The sequence below is a fragment of the Pteronotus mesoamericanus genome, unplaced genomic scaffold, assembly GCF_021234165.1.
Source record: "Pteronotus mesoamericanus isolate MK-2021 breed Mesoamerican mustached bat unplaced genomic scaffold, CSHL_Meso_final contig_230, whole genome shotgun sequence".
NCBI classification, from domain to species: domain Eukaryota; kingdom Metazoa; phylum Chordata; class Mammalia; order Chiroptera; family Mormoopidae; genus Pteronotus; species Pteronotus mesoamericanus.
In genome coordinates this window covers 1,504,009-1,525,694 of record NW_026555096.1, presented here as the reverse complement: position 1 = coordinate 1,525,694, position 21,686 = coordinate 1,504,009, and the positions used below count along the sequence as shown (strand labels likewise).

The 21,686-nt window shown below is 42.7% G+C and overlaps 1 protein-coding gene across 1 annotated transcript in view; it reads left to right on the top strand.

Moving 5' to 3' along the window:
• The window catches only part of WDFY4 (WDFY family member 4), a 328,638-nt gene that overhangs the window by 151,516 nt on the left and 155,436 nt on the right, over positions 1–21,686 (top strand). Inside the window, exons 32-37 of the mRNA XM_054572378.1 lie at positions 7,316–7,480; positions 10,157–10,360; positions 11,030–11,141; positions 12,359–12,516; positions 18,434–18,672; positions 21,034–21,155. Coding sequence (XP_054428353.1) covers positions 7,316–7,480; positions 10,157–10,360; positions 11,030–11,141; positions 12,359–12,516; positions 18,434–18,672; positions 21,034–21,155 — 1,000 coding nt within the window. The remainder of the gene's footprint in view (positions 1–7,315; positions 7,481–10,156; positions 10,361–11,029; positions 11,142–12,358; positions 12,517–18,433; positions 18,673–21,033; positions 21,156–21,686) is intronic.

Sequence of the window (21,686 nt, the reverse complement as noted above, 5' to 3'; positions counted from 1 at the left end):
TTGACAGTGGGGTATTGAAATCCTCTGCTATCAGTGTGTCTCTATCATATCTCTTCTGAAGTTGTCCAAGATTTTCCTTATATATTTGGGTGCTACTAGCTTGGGTGCATGTAAGTTTACAATGTTTGTGTCTTCTTGATCGATTCTTCCTTTAAGTATCATAAAATGTCCCTCCTCGTGTCTTTTTATGGCCTTTTTTTTGAAATCTATTTTGACTGATATAAGTATTGCAACCTCTGCTTTCTTCTCTTGCCCATTGCTTGGAATATTTTTTCCATCCCTTTACTTTCAATATGTGTAGGTCTTTTGCTCAAAGGTGGGTCTCTTTTAGGCAGCATATGTGTGGGTCATGTTTTCTTATCCATTCAGCTACCCTGTGTCTCTTGATTGGGGCATTTAGTCCACTTACATTGAGAGTTATTATTGATAGAAACTTATTCATTTTTTCTCTGTACCTGTGTTTTTCTCTTTCTTACTCTTTTCCTTCATCTTCTTAAACCAGTCCCTTCAGCATATCTTGTAGTGCTGGTTTAGGTGGAGATGTATTCATTTAGCCTTCTTTTGTCTGGGAAACTCCTTATTTCTCCTTCTATTTTAATTGAGAGCCTTGCTGGGTAGAGCAGCCTTGGTTGCAGGCCTTTGCTTTCCATGACTTGGAATATTTCTTGCCATTCCCTTCTGGCTTGTAGAGTTTCTTTGGAGAAGTCAGCTCCTAGCTGTACCGGGGCTCCCTTGTATGTTCCTTTCTCCTTCTCCCTTGCTGCCTGGAGGATTCTTTGTTTGTCTTTGATATTTGCCATTTTACTGATGGTGTGTCTTGGAGTGAACCTCCTTGGGTCCCTCTTGAGTGGGGCCCTCTGTACCTCCTTGATCCATGAGACCTTTCCTCTCCTCAAATTGGGGAAATTTTCCATCGTTACTTTTTCGAGGAGGTTCTCTATCCCTTGCTCCTCTTCTTCTCCTTCTGGTATCTCTATTATGTGGATATTATTGCTTTTCAGGTTTTCTTGCATTTCCCTAAATGCCTCTTCATTCTTTTTGAGTCTTTTTTCCATTTCTTGTTCTTTCTGGGAGCTTTTTTCTCTTATCTTCCATCTCACTGATTCGATCCTCAGCTTCATCCAGCCTGCTTTGGATTCCTTCTACTGTGTTCTTCAATTCAGAAATGGTATTCTTCATATCCTTTTGTGTCTTCTTGATAGTTTCTATGTCTTTTTCCAGGTTGATATAGGTTGCCATAAGTTCCTGGTAGTTTCTTTGCAATTTCTCATAGTTATCTTTGAGCTTGCTGAGCTCATTGAGCTTCCTTACAGCCTTGTTTCTAATTCAATATCTGATAGTTACTTGCCTCTATTTCATTTAGCTCTCTCTGTGGGGATTCCTTCTTTCTCTTCATTTGGGTGGAACTTCTTTTTCTTCCCATTTTTGTGAGAGTCTATTTTTTTTATTTTTTTGCTTCTGCTTCAACTGATATGTTTAGAGTTCCAGACATTGTGGATTAAACTTCTATGGTAGTAGGCAGGTCTTTTTCTTCCTTCCTTCCTTCCTTCCTTCCTTCCTTCCTTCCTTCCTTCCTTCCTTCCTTCCTTCCTTCCTTCCTCTGATGTGTTCAGTTGTTGACCCTGTATGACCTTGGGCCATTTGTTTGAGACTTCCAGGAATATGCTGTCTGTATCTGTCTTCTGTTATTTTCAGTCTAGTCACTTTGTCCTCATCTGCCAGGCTTAGGCACCACAGGTCGGAGCAGCGCTTCCTGATGGCGGGACTATTGTGCCCTTATAGGCATCTGTCACTCAGGGGTGTAGTCCACCTGAGCAAGATGTATATCGTGGACTGGGGAAGAGTGAGCACCGGGACATCCAATGCCTCTGTCTCCAGTCTCTCCTCAAGGGTCTTTGTGCAGCTCTGTGACCCCTTCCACCAGGGATCCACTATTTTTGCGGACTGCTCTGCACTTGTGGGCCTGCACGGGCCCCGGCCAACCCGAGCCCTCGCCTGCTTTGTGGGTACTCAGAGGTCTGTTCGCGCCCTTGTGGGGCCGTGCAGGCACCGGTCCGTGTGCTCCGTCGCAGGCCCCATGGACGCTGGTCCTTGCGGGCCCTCCCCGACCTCGTGGATGCTGGCTCACCCAAGCCCTTGCCGGCCTGCGCGGTCGTGGGTCCACACACCCCCTCGCCGACCACTGGCGTGTGCACCCCTGCACTGGATGATTTTGGGCCGTCTATTGTGTGCTTTTCCATTTTTGGCTCTTTGGGGGCATGGCCAGCCCGCTCACAATGGAGATTAGGGAAAGGGGAAGGAGTGGGGACTCCCCGGTTCCTCTGCCTGTTCTTTCCCCAGTGCTTCTCTCCAGTCTCTCTTCGAGGGTCTCTGTACAGGTGTGTGTCCCCTTTGGCCAGGGATCCTCTATTTCTTCCAGCCAGTCTGCACTCAGCCCCCAGCTCACCTGTGCACAAGCTGTGAGTGGAGCACACAAAAGGTTGGTTTATTAATTCACTTATGCCTGAGCGATATGGTAGCTGCAGAGTGGGAGGTGAGTTATCACCGGGGCTCCGCTGGCCACTGTCTCAGTTCTCTTCACAAAGTTTTCCTCACCAATATTTCCTCAGGCACCAGCCCACTCTGCTGCCACCTCTACCTAGAGATCAAGGAAAGTGGCTGCCACTGCAAATTTTTGTGTTGGCCCTTTAAATGTCTCTTTGCCTCTCCAGCCACCTGTCTCTGGTAGAGAGCACCCCTAAGCTTTTCGGGGTTACGTTTTGCCTGTGCATTTTGCCTGTGTGTTTTCCTGGTTTCAGCTGCTGTAGTCTAGGGGTCCCTGTTTATGATTCAGACTCTGTTCTTCTCAGGGGGATCCAACTGGCCATTCCAATGTCCCTCTGGTGCTGGTGCCTGTGGGCACCTAGCCCACCCTCTCAAGCCTCTACCACACTTCTCACCTGTTAGGATGTGTGAAAGTTGGTTCCACTGTCTGTCCGCAGTTCCAAGGCTCCTCTCCCTCTATCATTCCGTTGTTTTCCTGGCAAGTTCTCCACTATTTAGTCACAATTCCATTCCCATTTGGTCTTGGGAGGAGGTCCGCATGACTCCCATTCACTCCTCTGCCATATTTTCTCTCTGCTTCTGCTTTTTAAATTGATCTGTCCTGATTTCCTGACTTTGTGGTGTGGACTTTGTGGTGTGAACTTCCTGACTTTGTGGTAGGATACCACTGTTTTTTCTTTCTGTATCTGCCTCTGATGATGTCAGATGTTAACCCTGTCTGACCTTAAGCAGTCTATTCGAGACTTCCAGGAATCTACTGTGGCTTTCTCCTTCAGTTGTTAGTCTATTCACTCTGCACTCAGCAGTCAGGCTTAGACATCACAGGAAGTGGCCAAGTCCCTCCTTGGGGTGGGGCTATTGGGTCCTCTTCCAATGCTACTTATAAGAGTGGTTTGCCTGAGCCAGATGGCTGCTGCCATATGGGGGATGAGTCAGCACCAGGATCCTGCCAGCTACTCTCTCAGTTCTCTCCCCAAAGCCTCCTTCCCCAGTCTCTCCTCAGCTGTCTCTAGCCCACTCTGCCCTTGCCTTTGCCAGAGCCCAGGGTAAGTGGCTGCAGATAAAAATTTATATGTTGGCCCTTTAAAACCCTCTTTGTGTCTCCAGCTGCATCTCTGGCAGAGAGCAACCCTGCCACTTTTTGCAGCTGGCTGTTATCTGTGTACTTCTTAGGCTCTGGTGCTGTAGGCTGGACATACTGCTTATGGTTTAGACCCCACTGTTCTCAGTGGGATTCAACTGGCCATTTCAATATCCTTCTGGTGCTGCTGTCCATGGACTCCCTACCCGCCTTCTCGAGTCTCTACTGCACGCCTTACCAGTTAGGTTGTACTAAAGCTGATTCTTCTGTCTGTCCAAGGTTATAAGGCTCCCCTCTTGCTATTGTTCAGTTGTTAGTTCCAGGTGATTTCTCCACAATTTAGTTGTAGTTCCAGATTGGTCCTGGGAGGAGGCCAGTGTGACTTCCATTCACTCCTCTGCCATCTTTCTACTTGCAGTTTTAAACCTCTTCTGATTAATATTTTTCAGTGTCCATGTGGTAACATTTTTTGTTTCTTTTATTGTTTATTGTTTTATTGTTATTCATTTTCAGTTTTGTTTTGTCTTAGAGCATGTGATCTGTACACTTTACACCTTTGAGGAGCTTATTCATGGTTCCATCATAGACCTAATGTTGCAATTAATTTTGGGGTACCCCCAAAATTATACATTTTTCTGTTTGTAGCATAAGGAGTCTGTTACCTCTCTAACAAATTGTTATTTTTTGAAAAGCAAAAAGAATAACATGAAACTATTTAAAATAAAGAAAATATGTAGTATGCTGAGAGAAATAAAAAATAAAACCAAACATTTACATTATAATATTAAACATACAATGGTTAACTGGTATATTCCAGGTGGGACTCTTAGACTGGTCAATAAAGAAGGCATAACCTTCTGACATCTAATATAATAAAAGCAAAGTCACTTAAAGGTTGTGCTGACTTTGAAGATATCTGTCATAAAAGTATCATTTACCATATGCAGTCGACAAGTATCAAAATATAAAAAGCAAAAACAAAAACTGGAAAAATAAGATAAAAAGACCAGAAAGTTAATTGTAGCAAATAACTCTAAGATATCTTTCTCAAATCATTTATTTTCTTTTATCTTATCTTACTTATATTACTGTTTGCTTGGAACTTACTTGGTTTGATGTTATTCCCTTGCCCAGTGGTAACTAACCTGCCACAGATTAGTTTGCTTGTTTGTGAACCTGATATAAATGGAATTATACAGTATGTAATCTATCACATCTGGCTTCTTTCACTTGCCCTTATGTTTGTGGAATTCACTCATGTCGTATATGTCAATAATTGATGTTTTCTTGTTATTGAGTAGTATTTTATTGTGATAACTTATCAATAATCCTTGGTTGTCTCCACTTGGAAATATTTTGAATAAAGCTGCTTTGTACATATTTTTGGGTGGGCATACATATTTTTTTTCTGTATAAAGAAATATCCCTAGGAGTGAAATTGTGGGTCATAATTTATACACGTAACTTGCTTTAGTAGATATCACCAAATAGTTCTTCAAAGCAAAGTGCAACTTACACTGTCACAAGCTCCTGTTCTAGGTGGAAGGTTCTAATTGCTCCAAGTTCTTTCCAATGTATTGCATTGTTGGTCTTGTAGATGTTAGATATTACATTGTGTTCAACAGTCCTTTGAGTCAGACAGCATTATCTCCATTGTGCAAATGTGGAAATTGTTGCTATGAAGGTTAACTCACTTAGGCAAGATCACAGAACAAGAACATAGTGGATGTACCTGTGTCCAGCCATCAGCCTTACACTAATCACTGCCATGCTTAAAAATCTTCAGGGGGTTCTTGTGACTCAATGCATAAAATCCAAGTTTCTCTTCTAATAGTTCAACTCCTTTCTATCTGATCCTGCCTTCCAGCTTTTTCTATATTTACCCTGTGCTAGTCACAGTGAAAATAAGCTGAAGGACTAAAATGTCTCATTTAGTCCTCACAAAAACCAAATGAAATAAATCATATTACAATCCTTGTTTTACAGAGTTGGGACTGGGGGTGTGAGGGGATTAAGAAACTGGCCTAACATCCTGACAGCTACGTGGTCAGTAAGAGGCAGAGGCAGGGTTCAAACCAGGAAGGCTAACGCCAAACAACACCCTCTGAACTCCAGCCTCTGGTACTCTCCTTGAAATCTAATCTTGTGCTGTAAGGATCTGGTAGGGAAGCCAGAAGCAGTTTCTCCCTGCCTGCCTGCTCAGCTCATACTAAAACCTTTGCAGGATCCAGTTTAAAATCTGCTCTGTACCTGTTCTGTGCACAATGCCCTTCTTTCTATATATAGGTTTGAGTGTTCTAGTATGAGGCTCAGTTCCAGGCACTCGGTATCTGCTTAGTAAACAGGATGACTGGCTCAGGAACATGGGGCCAGGACTTGAAGCAGACTTGTGGGGGAATGAGGAAATCATGGATAGGAGGGGCTCTGGCTGAATACCATACTTTTCCATGTATGATGTGCAACTTTTTGCCCAAATATTTAAGGGAAAAATAAGGGTGCATATCATACACAGGTAGTAGCTGAAACATCTTGTATCTGTTCTTGTGTTCTGTAATTATTTGTTATATAAAATTTCTTGTACCATAATATGTTAAAAAATGAATGCTAAAATCCCTTTATGATACAAAAAACAAGTATCTAAATATAAGTAAATAAATAAACAAACAAATAAATAAAACATTTAATTAACAATTAAAACAAAATATTTTTTTCCTGAAAGTTTGGGCCAAAAATGTGGGTGCTCATTATACATGCCAAAATATGGTAATTGGCCAAAGGAAGACCTTTGTAGATGTTATTCACTTGAGGTGACATTCATCTCATCAGAGTAGTTAGAGCATCACTCTATCTAGCTGTCGGTGTGGCTATACAGGGTTGATCCAATTTTCAAGTTCCTGGCTGTCCATCAGACAGAGCACAATCTCAGGCAGCAGCTGGACACATTGGAGCTATAGTCAATCTCCAGCAAAAGTGACTTGGCGCAGCTAATTAAGGGAGCTAACTCCAGGGGGACACTAGCGTGCAGCCAGAGTGGAGACTCAGCCATGTGACTGAGGCCAGGTTATGGTATGGGGTAGACATTTGCCCAGGTCTCCTCAGGGTACTGAGTATTAGCTCAGTACAATGTGATCCATTCCAGATCCCTGGCTGGTAGGGATGGAGTTCCTCAAGTTCTGAGAGCCCTGGATACATAAGCCAAGGCAGGGCCTAAAGCTGGAAGCAAAAGCACTGGACTGTGAAACACTGGGATCGACTCTGATTTGCAAGTTCCACAAGGGCCATGTCAAATCATACAAAGGCAATACGAGAATATGGGAAAGATAGGCAGACTTTATAGCCAGATTGCCTGGAGTCAGTCAACTTCTGGCTCTGTTCCTTACTCACTGGGTGATCTTTGGCAAGCTATTTAACCTCCCTGTGTGTCTGTCTTCCCATCTGTAAAATAAGGGTAAATGTAGGACCTACCTCAGAGGGTTTTTATGAGGTAGAAAGAGGATTATGTGTGAAGCCCTTAGAACAATGCCTATATGTGTGAAACCTTTCTGCAGCTGATGACCAGTATCCTGAGCCAATCCACAGTCTCAGAGATCTTGAAATGAAATGTCTGGTTGAGAGTCACAGAAAGGAGCTCTTCTTCCTAGATTTCAAATCCTCTGGCTTCCATGCACCCCTCTCATCATGTGCTCTCAGCCCTCAGCAGGGTGTGGAGATGGCGCCTGGGAGCAAACCTTCCCGGCCAGTGTGCTGCAGTTCCTCAGCCTTGTGCACAGCAACTACCCACAGGATCCAGCCTGGCGGGCCCCAGAGTTCCTCCAGACCTTGGCCGCCATCACCTTCCCCCTGCAAACCCACAAGGTAGGACATGCCACAACCCTGCCGCAATGAAGCAGGGCAAATGGTGTCATTCTTCAAGAGCAAAGGGCAAAATTCCTCTCTGCTGCACCTCCCACCTCCCATTACAATACATTTTAAGGCAACCTGGCTGAAACAGTAAGTAAACAACTTGGGTAATTTGTCAGCTTAGATGCAGCTTGAGGTCATTTTCAACTTAGATTCAGTAATTTTTTTGAGTTCAAGTCCAATTCTATATGGTACAAGTACAGTGGGAATCTCCTCCCACTGATAATGTGAAACAAGTTCCCAACAAATTTCACCCTAGGATACCTGTGGCTGTGATCCTGACTGAGGTGGATGGGTAGGTGGGGGAGAGCTGGAAGACTGTCTTGCTCTGTTTTTTGTTCTCAGAATCCTACTCCTGTTTGTAGGCCATGACTCAGACTCCTTGAAGTCAGAGGGTAGCTGGGAGAGCAGAGGAACCAGCTGGGTCTTGAGGGCAAGGTGTCAGTGTGGAGTAGAGAAGGGGCTTTGGGAAGAGAGATGAACGGGTTTGAGCCTGAGATCCAGTCCCAGCAGGTAAAGGGGACTCAGTGAGTGTGAAGGGCAAAAACTGTCTGGTAAACTTGAGTGTCATCCCTCCTCGGTAGGGTAGGAAACTCAGACCAGGACAGGGAACATGAGCTAGTGACACCTGTCTGCAAATCTGTAACTGCAGCTAAAGACAAAGAATGATGAGGAGAAGGTTTAGAATCCAGGTCAAGCACAGTGCAGACTCCATAATTATCTGCTAAATGACCGAATGAATGACTGATATGCTCTTTCAGCTAACCTTTTCTAGAAGTGTATTCATGATGACAGCCTCCATCTACTGAATGCCTACAGCAGACCTGAGCCTGGTGCTTCCTGTCACTATAATTGGCACCCTGCACAGGTGGTGCGTGTTAGTTGGGGAAAGGGAGACCCACAGCAGTGAATGGCACTGCCCAGTGTCCTCTGGATTTAGTGGGGGCCTAAGACCTATCTTACAAAATGATTGAGCGTGTAAAACACACCCAGGTTTATGTGATTAATAAGTGACAGAGCCAAAATTTAAAACTTACCCGTCTCTTCCCATTGCCCCTCCCTACTCCCAATGCTTTCACCCTAAGATCCATATCCTTTCTATACTGTCAGTTTAAAATAAAATCAAATGGCCAAATAAAATTTAAGATTAATTTGTTTAAATAAAAAGACTAAGTATAAAGACTAAAGATTTGCAAAAATATAAAACAGTCTGTTGGGCTAATATTAACTAAAGTAACATGCTAGAAAAATAAGAATAAGGAAAAGGATGCACTGGATGGGTTGGGAGATGGCATCCCATGCACAGATGGCGAGCAGCGAGGAAAGACAATCTCACAAGCAGACCCTTATCCTCCCTCCAAGCAGATCCTCTGAAGGTGGTCAGAACCCTGAAATCCTGACATTTTTAGCCTACATCCCTACCTGAGCCCCTACATAGTGGGCCAGGCTCACCGTTTGCTGAGTTGGGGTTCTAGCATCCTGCTTGAAGGCAACAGGAGCACACCGACCCAGGTCTCTTCCCACACTCAACAGTTCCTGCTCAGGGAAGGGTTGGGCCCAAAGTCACCTCCAAGCTGAACTCAAATGAGCCAGGCCCTGCCTTGGGGCCCCTGGCTCTAGTTCCAAAGCACTTATCCCCACACCTCCTTGCCTTGTCCCAATTTCAAGTCAGCTCCAAAAGGCCTTTGTTGCACAGAAAACATGACAGATCATCTACATGCAGAAAGCTGGTGGCCAGAAGGCTTTTGTTTGCTGTGAATTTATATGGCATCTTTCCAGTCAAGGCCACAAAGAGCTAATTAATGCAGTCACCACCTCCCTAGGGGCCATTAAATTCATTTTATGGCTTAATTAAAAACAGCTGCATTAATTTTATGAATAAGCAAAGGGAAGTGCCAACCAATGAATGTCCATGGACATTTCACTGGCTGGGAGTTAGGAGTCTCTGGCCGTATGTCCTTGGGCACATCATTTGGCCCCCTAGCATCTCTGTGATTTTCTGGACATAGCGGGGCTAATGATGCCTGTCTCATTTATCTCCCTATATTTTTACAAATATAAAAATGAGAATGTGAAGTTCACAGTGTTTCAGGGACTTGGATGCCAGGACTTGCTATAGTCCTAGCTCCTTTTCACTTGAGGATCCTACTTGTCAACATCAGCAAAGTCTGGGAGGCAGTAAATGTAAGGGTTCCTCCAGAAGCCAGGAACCATTTTTCTTGACCATATATGAGGGCCCGGCACTGTGGTGTGTGTTGTTCTTTCTTTTTTTCTCACACATCTCTGTGATGTCCCTTTCTATATCTCCATTTGACTGATGAGAGCTGTAGTTCTGAGGAGGAAACAACTTGCCCAGGTCATGCTCTTGGACTTCCCTACCAAGTGCTGTAGGCCTCTCTTGCTCCATGCTCAGCTTCTTTCCAAGACTTCTGCCTATCTTGGGTTTAGGGACCATAACAGGCACCTTTATGAGCTGTGAGACTCTTGGCAAGTCACCTACCTCTGAGGATCCTCAATTTTCTTACACATTAATGGCTTTGATCAGAATTTCACCTAGGCACACCTCAGCAGTAAATAGGAGTACACTTTGAAGCAGTGCAGGCCACTCAGCAGCATTCTCTTGTCTTTGAGGGGGCCCTGACTGAGTCTATGCAGAATGCCAGCAGTCCTGGGGCCGAGGCTGAAGGTGACAGCATTGTGGAGGGTCTGCAGGCTCCTGCCAAATCACATCCCACACGGAAACAGCTAAGGGTGTTTCTGCAGCTACTATTGAGGGAACTCTTGATTGCAGCTCCCAGCCCCAAGCAGTGGCTGCCTTTGGAGGTGCTGCTGGAGGTAAGTGCACAGGGGCTGCTGGGCCATCTGCTGCAGGAGGGCATGGGCACTGCAAGTGTAGGGTATGTGCAGGGAGACCTCAGGGGTGATCTCTCGCAAGAGCTGGCTCATAGTCTAGAACATCTCCTGGAACTTTAGCGATGTGGTGGGAGGGGGTCATCCAGGAATAACAGGCCCTGGCAGAGCAGGGACCATACCAGCAGTGAGTGAAGAGAAGAATGAGGGCAAGTCTTAGCCAGGTTCCTAGAAGCAGAAGCTGATACAGGGATTGTAGCGAACTGATGTATTAAAGGCTATGTTCTCAGAGGAGGCAGAGAAGGGATGCAAGGAGGATGAAGGAGAAGCTCACCAGAAAATGATCTCTGCCACAGCCTGGTCCCAAGGGGAGCACAGATATGCTATCTGTATCCCAGAGTTGGCCCCACCTTAAGGCACCTGCCAGGTGGCTATTGTCTGTGGGCCACCCCTGACTTTCTTTCTTGACCCAGGAAGTGGGCAACTTGGTCAGCAGAAGGCAATGCTTTGAAGAAGGGGTAGATATGAGCTGTTGACTGCCCACACTTCCAGGAGCTGTGGTATCAGCATACAAGCCAAGCAAGGGGACCCAGTAGGCACTGAGTGGATACGGTGGTTATATGGCTACTGTTTGGATTCTGGGTGTGCTTCCAGGCTTCTCCAGACAATGCTACCAGCCAACAGAAGCGAGACTTCCAGTCTGAGATCCTGCTCTCTGCCATGGAAATATTTCACATGAGTGGAGGTGACATGTCAATGCTCAGAGGTGAGTGGAGGTGACTTGCTTCTCACTGTTATAACACACAGCTGCTGAGAGCTGTGCAGGAAGGCCAGCATGCCCACCATCCATGGACCCCAGTCTCCTAGAGGAGGTCTGGGTATTAGTGCTGCAAGGTTGCTCTGGGAGCCTTGGGAGGATGCTCTCAACAAATCTGCAGTAAGAGCTCACTGGCTCTGTCTGGAGACCCCAGGGAGGCTTTCCATGACACCTCTGCTGTCATTGGGCCACTTGGAGACAGAAAGTCCTTCTGCCCTCTGAGCTAAAACCAGTTCTCCTCTACCTTCAGTAGAATTGTGTCCTCTTTCCATGAGGGAATTCAAGATGTCAACTAGAATTCAGCATTCTTCTGCTCAGCATCTTATTCTTTACACCTATGCCTGGACACAACAAATGTTTCTTAAACAAATGAACCTGGATGAAGGCGCTGCCATTGTTCCTAAGAAGTTCAGATTGATGCTTCATTCAGAAGACTTAGTTCCAGGGCAACTGTACCTTCCAGACAAAGTTAAAGTTCTTTTTTGTGGTTTCTGAGCCATGAAATCTTTGGTGATATGACTCATCTTCTGGACTCCTCCTTGCCCTGCTACATAGAAACCCTGGCTATTGGACTATATGAAATATGGTAGAGCGGCATGGTGGAAAGTATGAGCATGAGAGTCCCAGTTCTGGTCTTGGCTCTGCCACTGGATAGTGGTATGACTCTGGACATGTGCCTGAACCTGGGAGTGAGGGAAACAATCTTGGCTAACTCAGAAGTTAATAGAATTAGCTGAAATCATAGCATCCTTGTCAGGGACAGATAATCCACATTACAGCTTTATCCTCTGCCTGGCTTCGCAGAAGGGCCTCAGGTCACCATGAAAGTCTTCCTATTTATTTTATGCCTAAATTTTCCTCCACCCTCATTTCAAATGGCCACTGGAAGAAGTAGTGCCCCACACTTGATTCCTCTTCACTTGGTTTATGTCACTGACTAGATTGCTCAAGGCCAATTTATTTTGAATACATGAGTCTTCATTGGGCATGTGTGTGTTAAGACCCCATCTTCAGAGAAATAGGGAATACAGAGGGTTACAATGGGGTATAAACAGGTGAGTGAAATGTAGTTGGTTACCAAGAGAGATTGGAGGCTGTTGTGGAAAGAAGGCCATTCAGACTCTGAAGATTTCTCAAACTCAATCTGTCTCCTCACTCCACCTTAGGCAGTAAAGAGCCTCAGCCAAACACAGAAGCTGCTGCTGCTTCTTCACTCACAAACATCTTCCACTTTACCCAGAAGCTGGTAGAGAAGCTGTATAGTGGCATGTTCTCAGCGGACCCTAAACACATCCTTCTCTTCATCATGGAACACATCATGGTGGTAAGAACCCTAGGCTGGCCATGGTTGTATGGAAAGTCTTGCTGATTGACCAGGTGTCTGTATGACATGCTGCTGGCTACGCAGTTGGTCCAGATTGACCAGCTCTCCTTTCTGGAAACAGGGTCTGAGATGGGTGGGTGGAAGGAGGAGGACTGTTATGGCCCAGGCAACACCTGGTGCTGTTGAGTACTCTTCAGAGCTCTCACCTCAGGCCACCTGAGATCCACTTCAGGAGTCAAGACACAGTCCCCTGTGCCAGCATTTGAACTTTGTCCCCTTTAGACTCTATACACCTCCTTTGGGTTTTTATTGTGATTGTTGGTTTAATCCTAATTATTGTTGTTCTTCACCAATGAAGGGTCAAAAGAACTTTATCTCCAAAAGACCTATTTCATTGTCTTCTTTAGTGTTCACCTCCATTTGTCATGTTTGGGCTAGTCCTATTATTCTTGCATGTGCTCTCCCTCTTCAGATAGATCCACAGACATACCCATACATGCAAATGCATGCCTACAGATACACCCTTAGGTATAAGAGTGTGTACATGTGTACAGATTCTTTATTGTAAATGTATATACACACACACACAATCATAGAATCTCAAAATTCTAGAGTTGAACTTTTTTTTTTCTGATCCTTGTCTTTCATTTTATTCTGGAAACCTTTTCTATCAAGTGGCCATTTTCCCTTTCCTTGAAACTTTCCTGCATGAGGGGCTCACTATGGGACAAGGTGGTCCCAGCCACTGAGACACTTGTAATTGTTAGAGAGCACTTTCTCTTACTCAGCTGAACTCTGCCTCCAGCAACTCCTGCCAGCTGCTCTTGGCATGACCTCTGCAGCAGTACTCAGGAGAGCCACTTCCCCTCCTCTTCATGCTTCATAGGGAAAGTGACATAGGCACCCCAAGCACCCTTCTGTCTGTGGAGTTACTGTAGACCACAGGGCAATTCTTCAGATAATAGTCAGTCTGGCTGATACACAGTTCCAGACAAGCCTGAAAATAATGTGGTCAGAGGCTTTCTTTCTTTTTTTCTTAATTTTTATTTATTTATTTATTTTTAAATTTATAAATCATGTTTATTCTATTACAGTTGTCTCAGTTTTTACCCCTTTACCCCCCTCCCACCACTCCCACAGTCAAGTCCCACTCTGTTGTCCATGTCCTTGGGTCATTCATACATGTTCTTTGTCTAGTCCCTTCCCCTTCTTTCAACCATTGTCCTCTTTCCCCCTCCCCTCTGGTCACTTTCAGTCTGTTCCATGTTTCTGTGCCTGTGGTTTATTTTGTTTGTTAATTTATTTTGTTGAATAGTGTCCACTTATAGGTGAGGTCATATGGTATTTGTCTTTCATCAACTGGCTTATTTCACTTAGCATAATATTCTCCAGTTCCACCCATGTTGTCACAAAAGGGAGGAGTTCCATCTCTCACTCTTTCTTTATTTCTTAAATGCAGATTGATTTTATTTATTTTTTAAATGTAAAAGTTAATTAGAAAATATTAAAAAATTTAAAACCATTATAAAGTCTCAGCAATTAAATCAACATGACACCAGCACAGAAATAATCAAGTAGATCAATGAAATATAATGTGTATTCTAGAGACAAACATATATATCTAACGATAAATGATTAAGTTGATATTTCAGATCAATGGGTAAAATAAGGCTTATTCAACAAATAAGGTGCATAGACCACTATTACTTGAAATAAAACAAATATAGAGCCACATTTCACACATTATACAAGAAATATTCAGGTGGGTTAAAAATCAATATGTAGAATCTAAGGAGTTCTAGAAGAAAATAGAACTAATATTTTTCATGACCTGAAGTAAAATATTCAAACCCAGAAGCTATAAAGTAAATATTAACAATATGCCTATATTAAACATTTAACTATATAGTAATATACATATAAAAAAGTTAAAGGACAAGGGATATAATAGAAAAGTATTTGCAACACATCTAAATCATGGTTAATAGGTTTTTTGTCTTTTGTTTTTTTGGAGGGAAGAAAGCTCTACAAGCCTTTAATCAATAAATGGATAAGACTACCAAAAAGTCATTTAAAGTTTTGTAAAAAAATAATAGAAATAGACAAGAAATATACTAAACAGGTTTAGTTTCAACAAATGGTAAAGGAACTATTAAAATAATGTAATTGTCACAATCAGATTAATGAGTATTAAATATATTGGTAATATCAAGTATTGGCAACTCTGAAAGGAAATGGGTATTCTTAGAAACTTTTTTTTTCATTTTAAAGCAGTTCCTTTAGCATATTTTGCAGTGCTGGTTTAGTGAAGGTGTATTCTTTCAGCCTTCTTTTGCCTGGGAAGCTCCTTATTTCTCCTTCCCTTTTAATAGAGAGCCTTGCAGAGAAGAGCAGTCTTGGTTGCAGGCCTTTGCTTTTCATTACTTGGAATATTTCTTGCCATTCCCTTCTAGCTTGCAGTGTTTCTGTTGAGAAGTCAGACGCTAGCCGTCTTGGGGCTCCCTTATATGTTGTTACCTCTTTCTCTCTTGCTTGCTTTAGGATTCTCTGTTTGTCTTTGATATTTGCCATTTTAATGATGGTGTGTCTTGGAGTGGGCCTCACTGGGTTCCTCTTGAATGGGACCTCTGTACTTCCTGGACTTGTGTGACTTTTTCTCTCCTCCAATTAGGGAAGTTTTCCATCCTTACTTTTCCAAACAGGTCCTCTATCCCTTCCTCATCTTCTTCTCCTTCTGGTATCCCTATTATATGGATATTATTACATTTCAGGTTGTCCTGCATTTCCCTAAATGCCTCTTCATTCTTTTTAAGTCTTTTTTCATTTTCTTGCTCTTTCTGGGAGCTTTTTTCTACCTTGTCCTCCAGCTCACTGATTCAGTCCTCAGCTTCATCTAGGCTGCTTTTGATTCCTTCCACTATGTTCTTCAATTCAGAAATGGTATTCTTCATTTCCTTTTGTCTCTTATTGATAGTTTCTATGTCCTTTTTCATGCTGATATAAGTTTGCAGTAAGTTCCTCATAGTTTCCCTGTAGTTTTTTTTTGTAATTCTCTCTGAGGTCACTGAGCTCATTGAGCTTCATTAGAACTGTTCTTTGAAACTCAATACTTGATAGTTTACTTGCCTCTATTTCATTTAGTTCTCTTTGTGGGGATTCCTCCTTTACCTTCTGGTGGGGCGTACTTCTTTGTCTTCCCATTATTTGTGAGACTCTTCTCTTTTGCTTCTGATCTTAAGTTGATCTGTCTTGATTTCCTGACTTTGTGGTGTGAACTTCTATGGTTGGAGAGTGCTGTTTTTTTTTACTTTCTGGATCTGCCTCTGATCATGTCAGATGTTGACCCTGTCTGACCTTAGGCAGTCTGTTCGAGACTTCTAGTAATCTACTCTTTGTGGCTGTCTCCTTCACCTGTTAATCTACTCACTCTGCACTCAGCAGGCTGCCTTATACAGCTCTGAGTGGGGCGGAGTCCCTCCTGGGGGTGGGGTTTTGGGTCCTCTGATGCTGGTGTGTATCAGGGAGGAGTCTGCACTAGGATCCTGCCAGCTACTCTCTCTGTTCTCTCCACAAAGCCTCCACTCCCAGTCTTTCAAGTAATTCCAGACCTCTCTGCCCGCCTTTTTGCCAGGGATCTACTGTCTGTGGCTGCCAGTCTGCACTCAGCAGGCAGCTTAGACAGCACAGGGCAAGGTAGAATCCCACCTGGGGGTGGGGCTATTGGGTTTTGACACTGGTACAGCTCAGGGGGAATGGTCTCTTCCTGAGCAAGATAGCTGCTGACACATGTGGGATGAGTCAGCGCCGAGATCCCTCTAGCTACTCCCTCAGTTCTCTCCCCAAAGCCTCTTTCCCCAGTCTGTCCTCAGGTTTTGCTGGAGACCAGGGTAAGTGGCTGCAAATAACAATTTATGCATTGGCCCTTTAAACAGTTCTTTGTGCCTCCAGTTGCATGTCTCTGGCAGAGTGCAACCCTGCTGCTTTTCGAAGCTGGCTGTTTTCCTTGCACTTTTTGGGCTCTGGTGCTGTGGGCTGGAGATCCCCACTTTTGGTTTAGACCCCACTCCTGAGGGGGATCCAACTGGCCATTTCAATATCCTGGTGCTGCCGCCCATGGGCACCTCACCCACCTTCTCAGGTCTCTACCTCACTCCTTACCAGTTAGATTGTGTTAAAGCCGATTCTTCTGTCGCCAAGGTTATAAAGCTCCTCTCTCACTGTTGTTCAGTTGTTTGTTCCAGGTGATTTCTCCCCAATTTAGTTGTAATTCCAGGTTGGTCCCGGGAGGAGGTCAGTGTGACTTCCACTCACTCCTCTGCCATCTTGATTACCCCCGCAGAGGCTTTCAATAAAATCTTTAAGAGGAGAGAAATGTTCCCTGTAAGCTCTTGTAAGATTAAATTCAGATTCCTGGGAAGCTATATTGAGAATGAAAGTAACTGCTGACATCCTGATGTCATTCAGGCTGCTGTCACAGAATGCCATGGACTGGGGAGCTTAAAAACAAATATTTGCTTTTCATAGTACTGGAGTCTGGGAAGTCCAAGATCAAGGTACTAGCAGATCTAGTGTCTGTGGAAGGCTCTGTTCCTGGTTTGCAGATGGCCATCTTCTTACTGTATCTTCATGTGATGGAGAGAGGAAAAATTCTCTCCCTGGTCTCTTCCTATCTTTATAAGAATCCCATCATGAGGGCTCTATCCTCGTGACCTAATCACTTCCCAAAGGCCCCATCTCCAAATACCATTGCATTGTGGATTAGAGTTTCAACATATGAAATTTGGGAGAGAACACATACATTAAACCATCGCAGCTTCCAATGGTCAAAGCAAAAACTCAGAGCTAAGACTAAAAAGTGGGTGCCTGTTGGGCCTGATGTGCCTTCAGGGATGCCACACCCAAGGATTCTCAGTTGTACCCACATTTGCTATCCTTCTCTCCTGCTTGTGACTCATAACTCTTAACCTCAGTTTGAAAGATTTGATTGATCTGAGGAGAAGACAGTGAGAAAAAAAAAAACAAAAACAAGTTCCAAACTACAGCAGACTTAAATAAAACTAACTTCATTGGTATAAATACTTGCAGTACCCATAAAATTCTAAAGGAATAATCTATAACTAATAAATGACCTTTCTATTAGATTGAAAAATGTTGCATGTAATTCTTGTTCTGTGGATTTTTTTGGATGAAGCCAAATTAATAGATGGATTGATTAGTGTTAAGGCTACAGATCAGGACCTTTTGCCTTCCCCACCTAAGTTTCTCATGCGCTAAAATTCATTGGATTCCCTTTTCCTTTAGAGGCTATGGTGGTTAAGAGCAGAGCTCAAGTGTCTGGTGTGGGTTCAACCCTTGCTGATCAGTTAACCTCTTTGACCTTCATTCTCCTTATCTCTAAAGTGGAATAACCTTAGTGCTTACTTCCTCATGTTGTTAGGATGCCTAAGTGAGACAATATATGTAATTTCATGCAAAAATGCTTAGCATGATACCTGTAATATAGTAAATACTCTGTGCCTGATAACTAATATGTACAGTAAAAATATGTACCATAACATATTTTAATTAGACACTATGAACAGCATGTTCTTATACACTGAAGGTCAACTATCCTACCTATATTTCAGAAATCTCTGGTTCCTCTGCCTACTTTTTATAATATGACTATGGCAAATTTAAAATTTTTTACAATAATTTTTGGTAAATCCAACAATTTGAATTACATTTATTGACCATTCACTTAAATAGAAGCTCAAAGGTAGAGAGAATTGTCCTGTTTGAATTTTAGATCATCCCACTTTTTTAAATACAGAAAATACTGAGACTGTATCACTTTCACAGTTAACTGGGTCAGTTCTAAGATTGTAAAGTGTTCACAATTATGTTTCTTTATGTATGTGTTTATTTTATGACACAGGTCATCGAGAATGCCTCTTCACAAAGGGACACTGTCATCAGTGCTTTATACAGCAGTTTAAATAAAGTCATTCTTTATTGCCTCTCCAAGCCCCAGCAGTCTCTCTCTGAATGCCTTAGCCTTCTCGGCATCCTGAACTTCCTGCAAGAACACTGGGACATTATCTTTGCCACCTATAACTCCAACTCCAGCTTCCTACTGTGTCTCATGCATTGTCTGTTTCTGCTCAGTGCGAGGAGGTAAGAGCTGCTCCCTTGTCTGTTTTCTTGCCCACAAGTAGTTGATGCAGAGTGGAACCATTCAGAGGTACACTTGACTGAGGTCAATGTAAATGATAGAATCCTTTTTTTAATCTGTTTTTATAAATTATGTACAATGTTTGGTAATATGATAGGTCTTCCTCAAACCTGTCCATGTGACTGAGCATCTAGAATCATCATAAAATAATATTTTACCCAGTTTCCGCAATTCTCAGTTAAGATTCTTCATTGATTTAATTTTGGAAGTAGAAAACTCCAACATTAAATATGCACATTGATTTTATGATATAAACCAACTTCAGAAATATTAACCTTTGATAAATACAACCACAGAATGGAAAAACATGTAAAGTAAATTATATTATGTAAGCCAGGAATAATTTTGCTTACAGAAGAAAATATAGACAATTTATAATATAAAATAATATCCATAAGTACACTTGTGTAAGAAATACTAATGAGAAAAAAATTAATTCTATTTCAATAATTTTCCTGAAGTTCAAGTTTGAAAATATGTTACATTTCTCTGCATGTGTATACGCTCCCTGTCTGGGTGTGACGGTGTGTTTACATCATGTGTCACCAGGGTCTTCATATCATACTGCCTGTGAATATTGTTAATAAAGAGGCATGCTGAATGGAGAGGAAGAAAGGCCTATGGGATGATTTTATTTATCCTAGTACAAATTGTTTGATTCCTGGGAAAAAAATTCCTCCAAATCATGTTGAGTTGACTATTAAGCATTACTGTGGGGTCCCTGTTCGAGCACCAGATATGGGGGACCCTATCCCACAGAGTCCCCCTATTTGCCACAGATGAAATAACGGGTCGTTCCAGACACCTTTGCCTGTCAAGAGAGGGGGTTGGCCTCTAATAGGGAATGACCTGAGCCCTTTTCTGAAATGGCTTTTATTGAGAATGATTTGTGCCGGAGTAGATAACATACATGCAAAGCTTATCAATCCACATCAGAGGACTGTAGATAACAATAAAAGGAACATGTAGATCATCAGCCTTGGGTTAGGGTCTGTCAGACATAATGACGCTAGATGATTATTAAGCTAAGGTTCAAGGGGCTCAAGGATCTTCTCCCTTGCTTTGAGACTAAACACTTAGTTTTTCCTTATTAGGGCAGCGCAAAACAGAGCAAGCTTCAGTAAATATAATGCACTCTTTAAGCCAGATCTCCCACAGGAACCCTCAGTGCTATGTCTGTCTGGTCAAGAGTTACAGGCCCTTTTTCAAGGCCTGGCTTGCATTGGGCTACAGTTCCTGATATTACACAAAGTAGTCCCCAACACATTATAAAACACTAGAGTAATTCTCTGGGATGTACCAGAAAAATACTCCTAGCCCCCTAACCCAGAGTAGGCACTTGCCTTTTTGTCTGAAATAAAAGAATCCATTTTCAGTGCATGGATTAAATTGGGGGGGCCTTTCTTTTCTGTATTTCAAGAATTATGTCCAATCCATATGAAGGCAAAAGTAAGGAGAGCGGAATGCCAACTGGTTTGTGAGCTTAAAGTTCCACCCTCATCATATTCCTCTGCTTAGGAAATGGACTCCAAAATCCAAAGGCACTCTATGCTAGAAATTTCAAGAATGGATATACTACTATGCTGCTATATTTTTTCATTTTTTTGTTTGTCATTTTTTTTGTTTAATTGCAAATATGTAAAGAGTGTATATTCTGCTTGGTTGGCTGAGGGGGCCCAGAGAAGAGGGAACATATATATTAACATGTCTAGGAGCCCTGGAGCACACAGTTCACGGGGAACCTAAGATGTAGACCACTCCACCCCACTTAGAATCAACTACAGGAGGCGCAGGCCCCAGCAAAGTACAAATGAGGGTCTCTTGTTCAAACCTCCCTGTGAATTTCAAGATGATAACAGAAGATCCCAAGCATGGGGCCTTTCTGAAAATGGACCCTGTAATATTGCACATGTCACAGGCCCATGGCACTGGCCTTAGCCCCATTCCAGGCAGGGTGAGATTCATGCCAAACAAAGGCAGAGTTCAATGCTTTGGAAGTCCACAAAAAGAAATGACCAATTCTAATGGTGGAGAAACAAGGAGAGGGTTCAGGGGGTCTGGGACTGGGAGCATGGGTTGGATTTAATAAGATAGGAACCAAAAAAAAAGGTGTTTTGTCTATTTTCCAGAATGCTATTATATAATATCCGTCATGGAAGTTGTCATAAGCTGTTTGCTTGAACTTGATTAGTCAGTTCTTTCATATTGAGTACTGAGTTTGGAGGATAATCATCTATAATAAAGAACAATGGCATACTCACAAAGAAAATGGATTTTATAGTGAAAAATCTCTTGTCTACTAGTTATCCAGAAGGATTTGGATTGGAACCCAAGCCTAGAATGACTCCTTATCATCAAGTGTTTCTTTCTCCAAATGAAGAAGTGAGAGAAAAAAGAGTGGATGACTTCCCAAGTTTGAGTGATGGTACATTTTATTTGTTGTATATTTTGGGAGAGTAGATGGGTAGTGAAGTGATAATTGCTAGGGTTGCATTCTTCAGTTTATCTTTCCCAAGATGAGGAAACAAATACTACTGAGGAGCTATTCAAAGGGCAGAAGCCCTAGAAAATCCCAGAATAATATAGAAGTACAAGATAACTAAAATGAAAATAAAATTGGAGTGACCTTTGCATATCAAACATGGAGTGGGATGATGTATGGATGGATGGAAGAAGAGGGAGCTCTGAGGGACTTGGTTAGACTAAGAACTTGGTATTTTTACCAAAATTCTAGAGGACTTTGCTGTAAGTCAATTTTACTTCTCAGTTGGTCTCTTGAATTTTCCTTTGGACCAAAAGATATCTCAGTTTAAGCCATTATATAGATGTCCATTAGCTTTCTTTCCTAGAAAGCAGGAATGGAGTTAACAAACCATTCATTTTTATAAAATATTTAGCTTAATAGAGTTTATTCTTAGATTTGTTAATATCAAGTCAAGTTAAAGGGGACTGACAA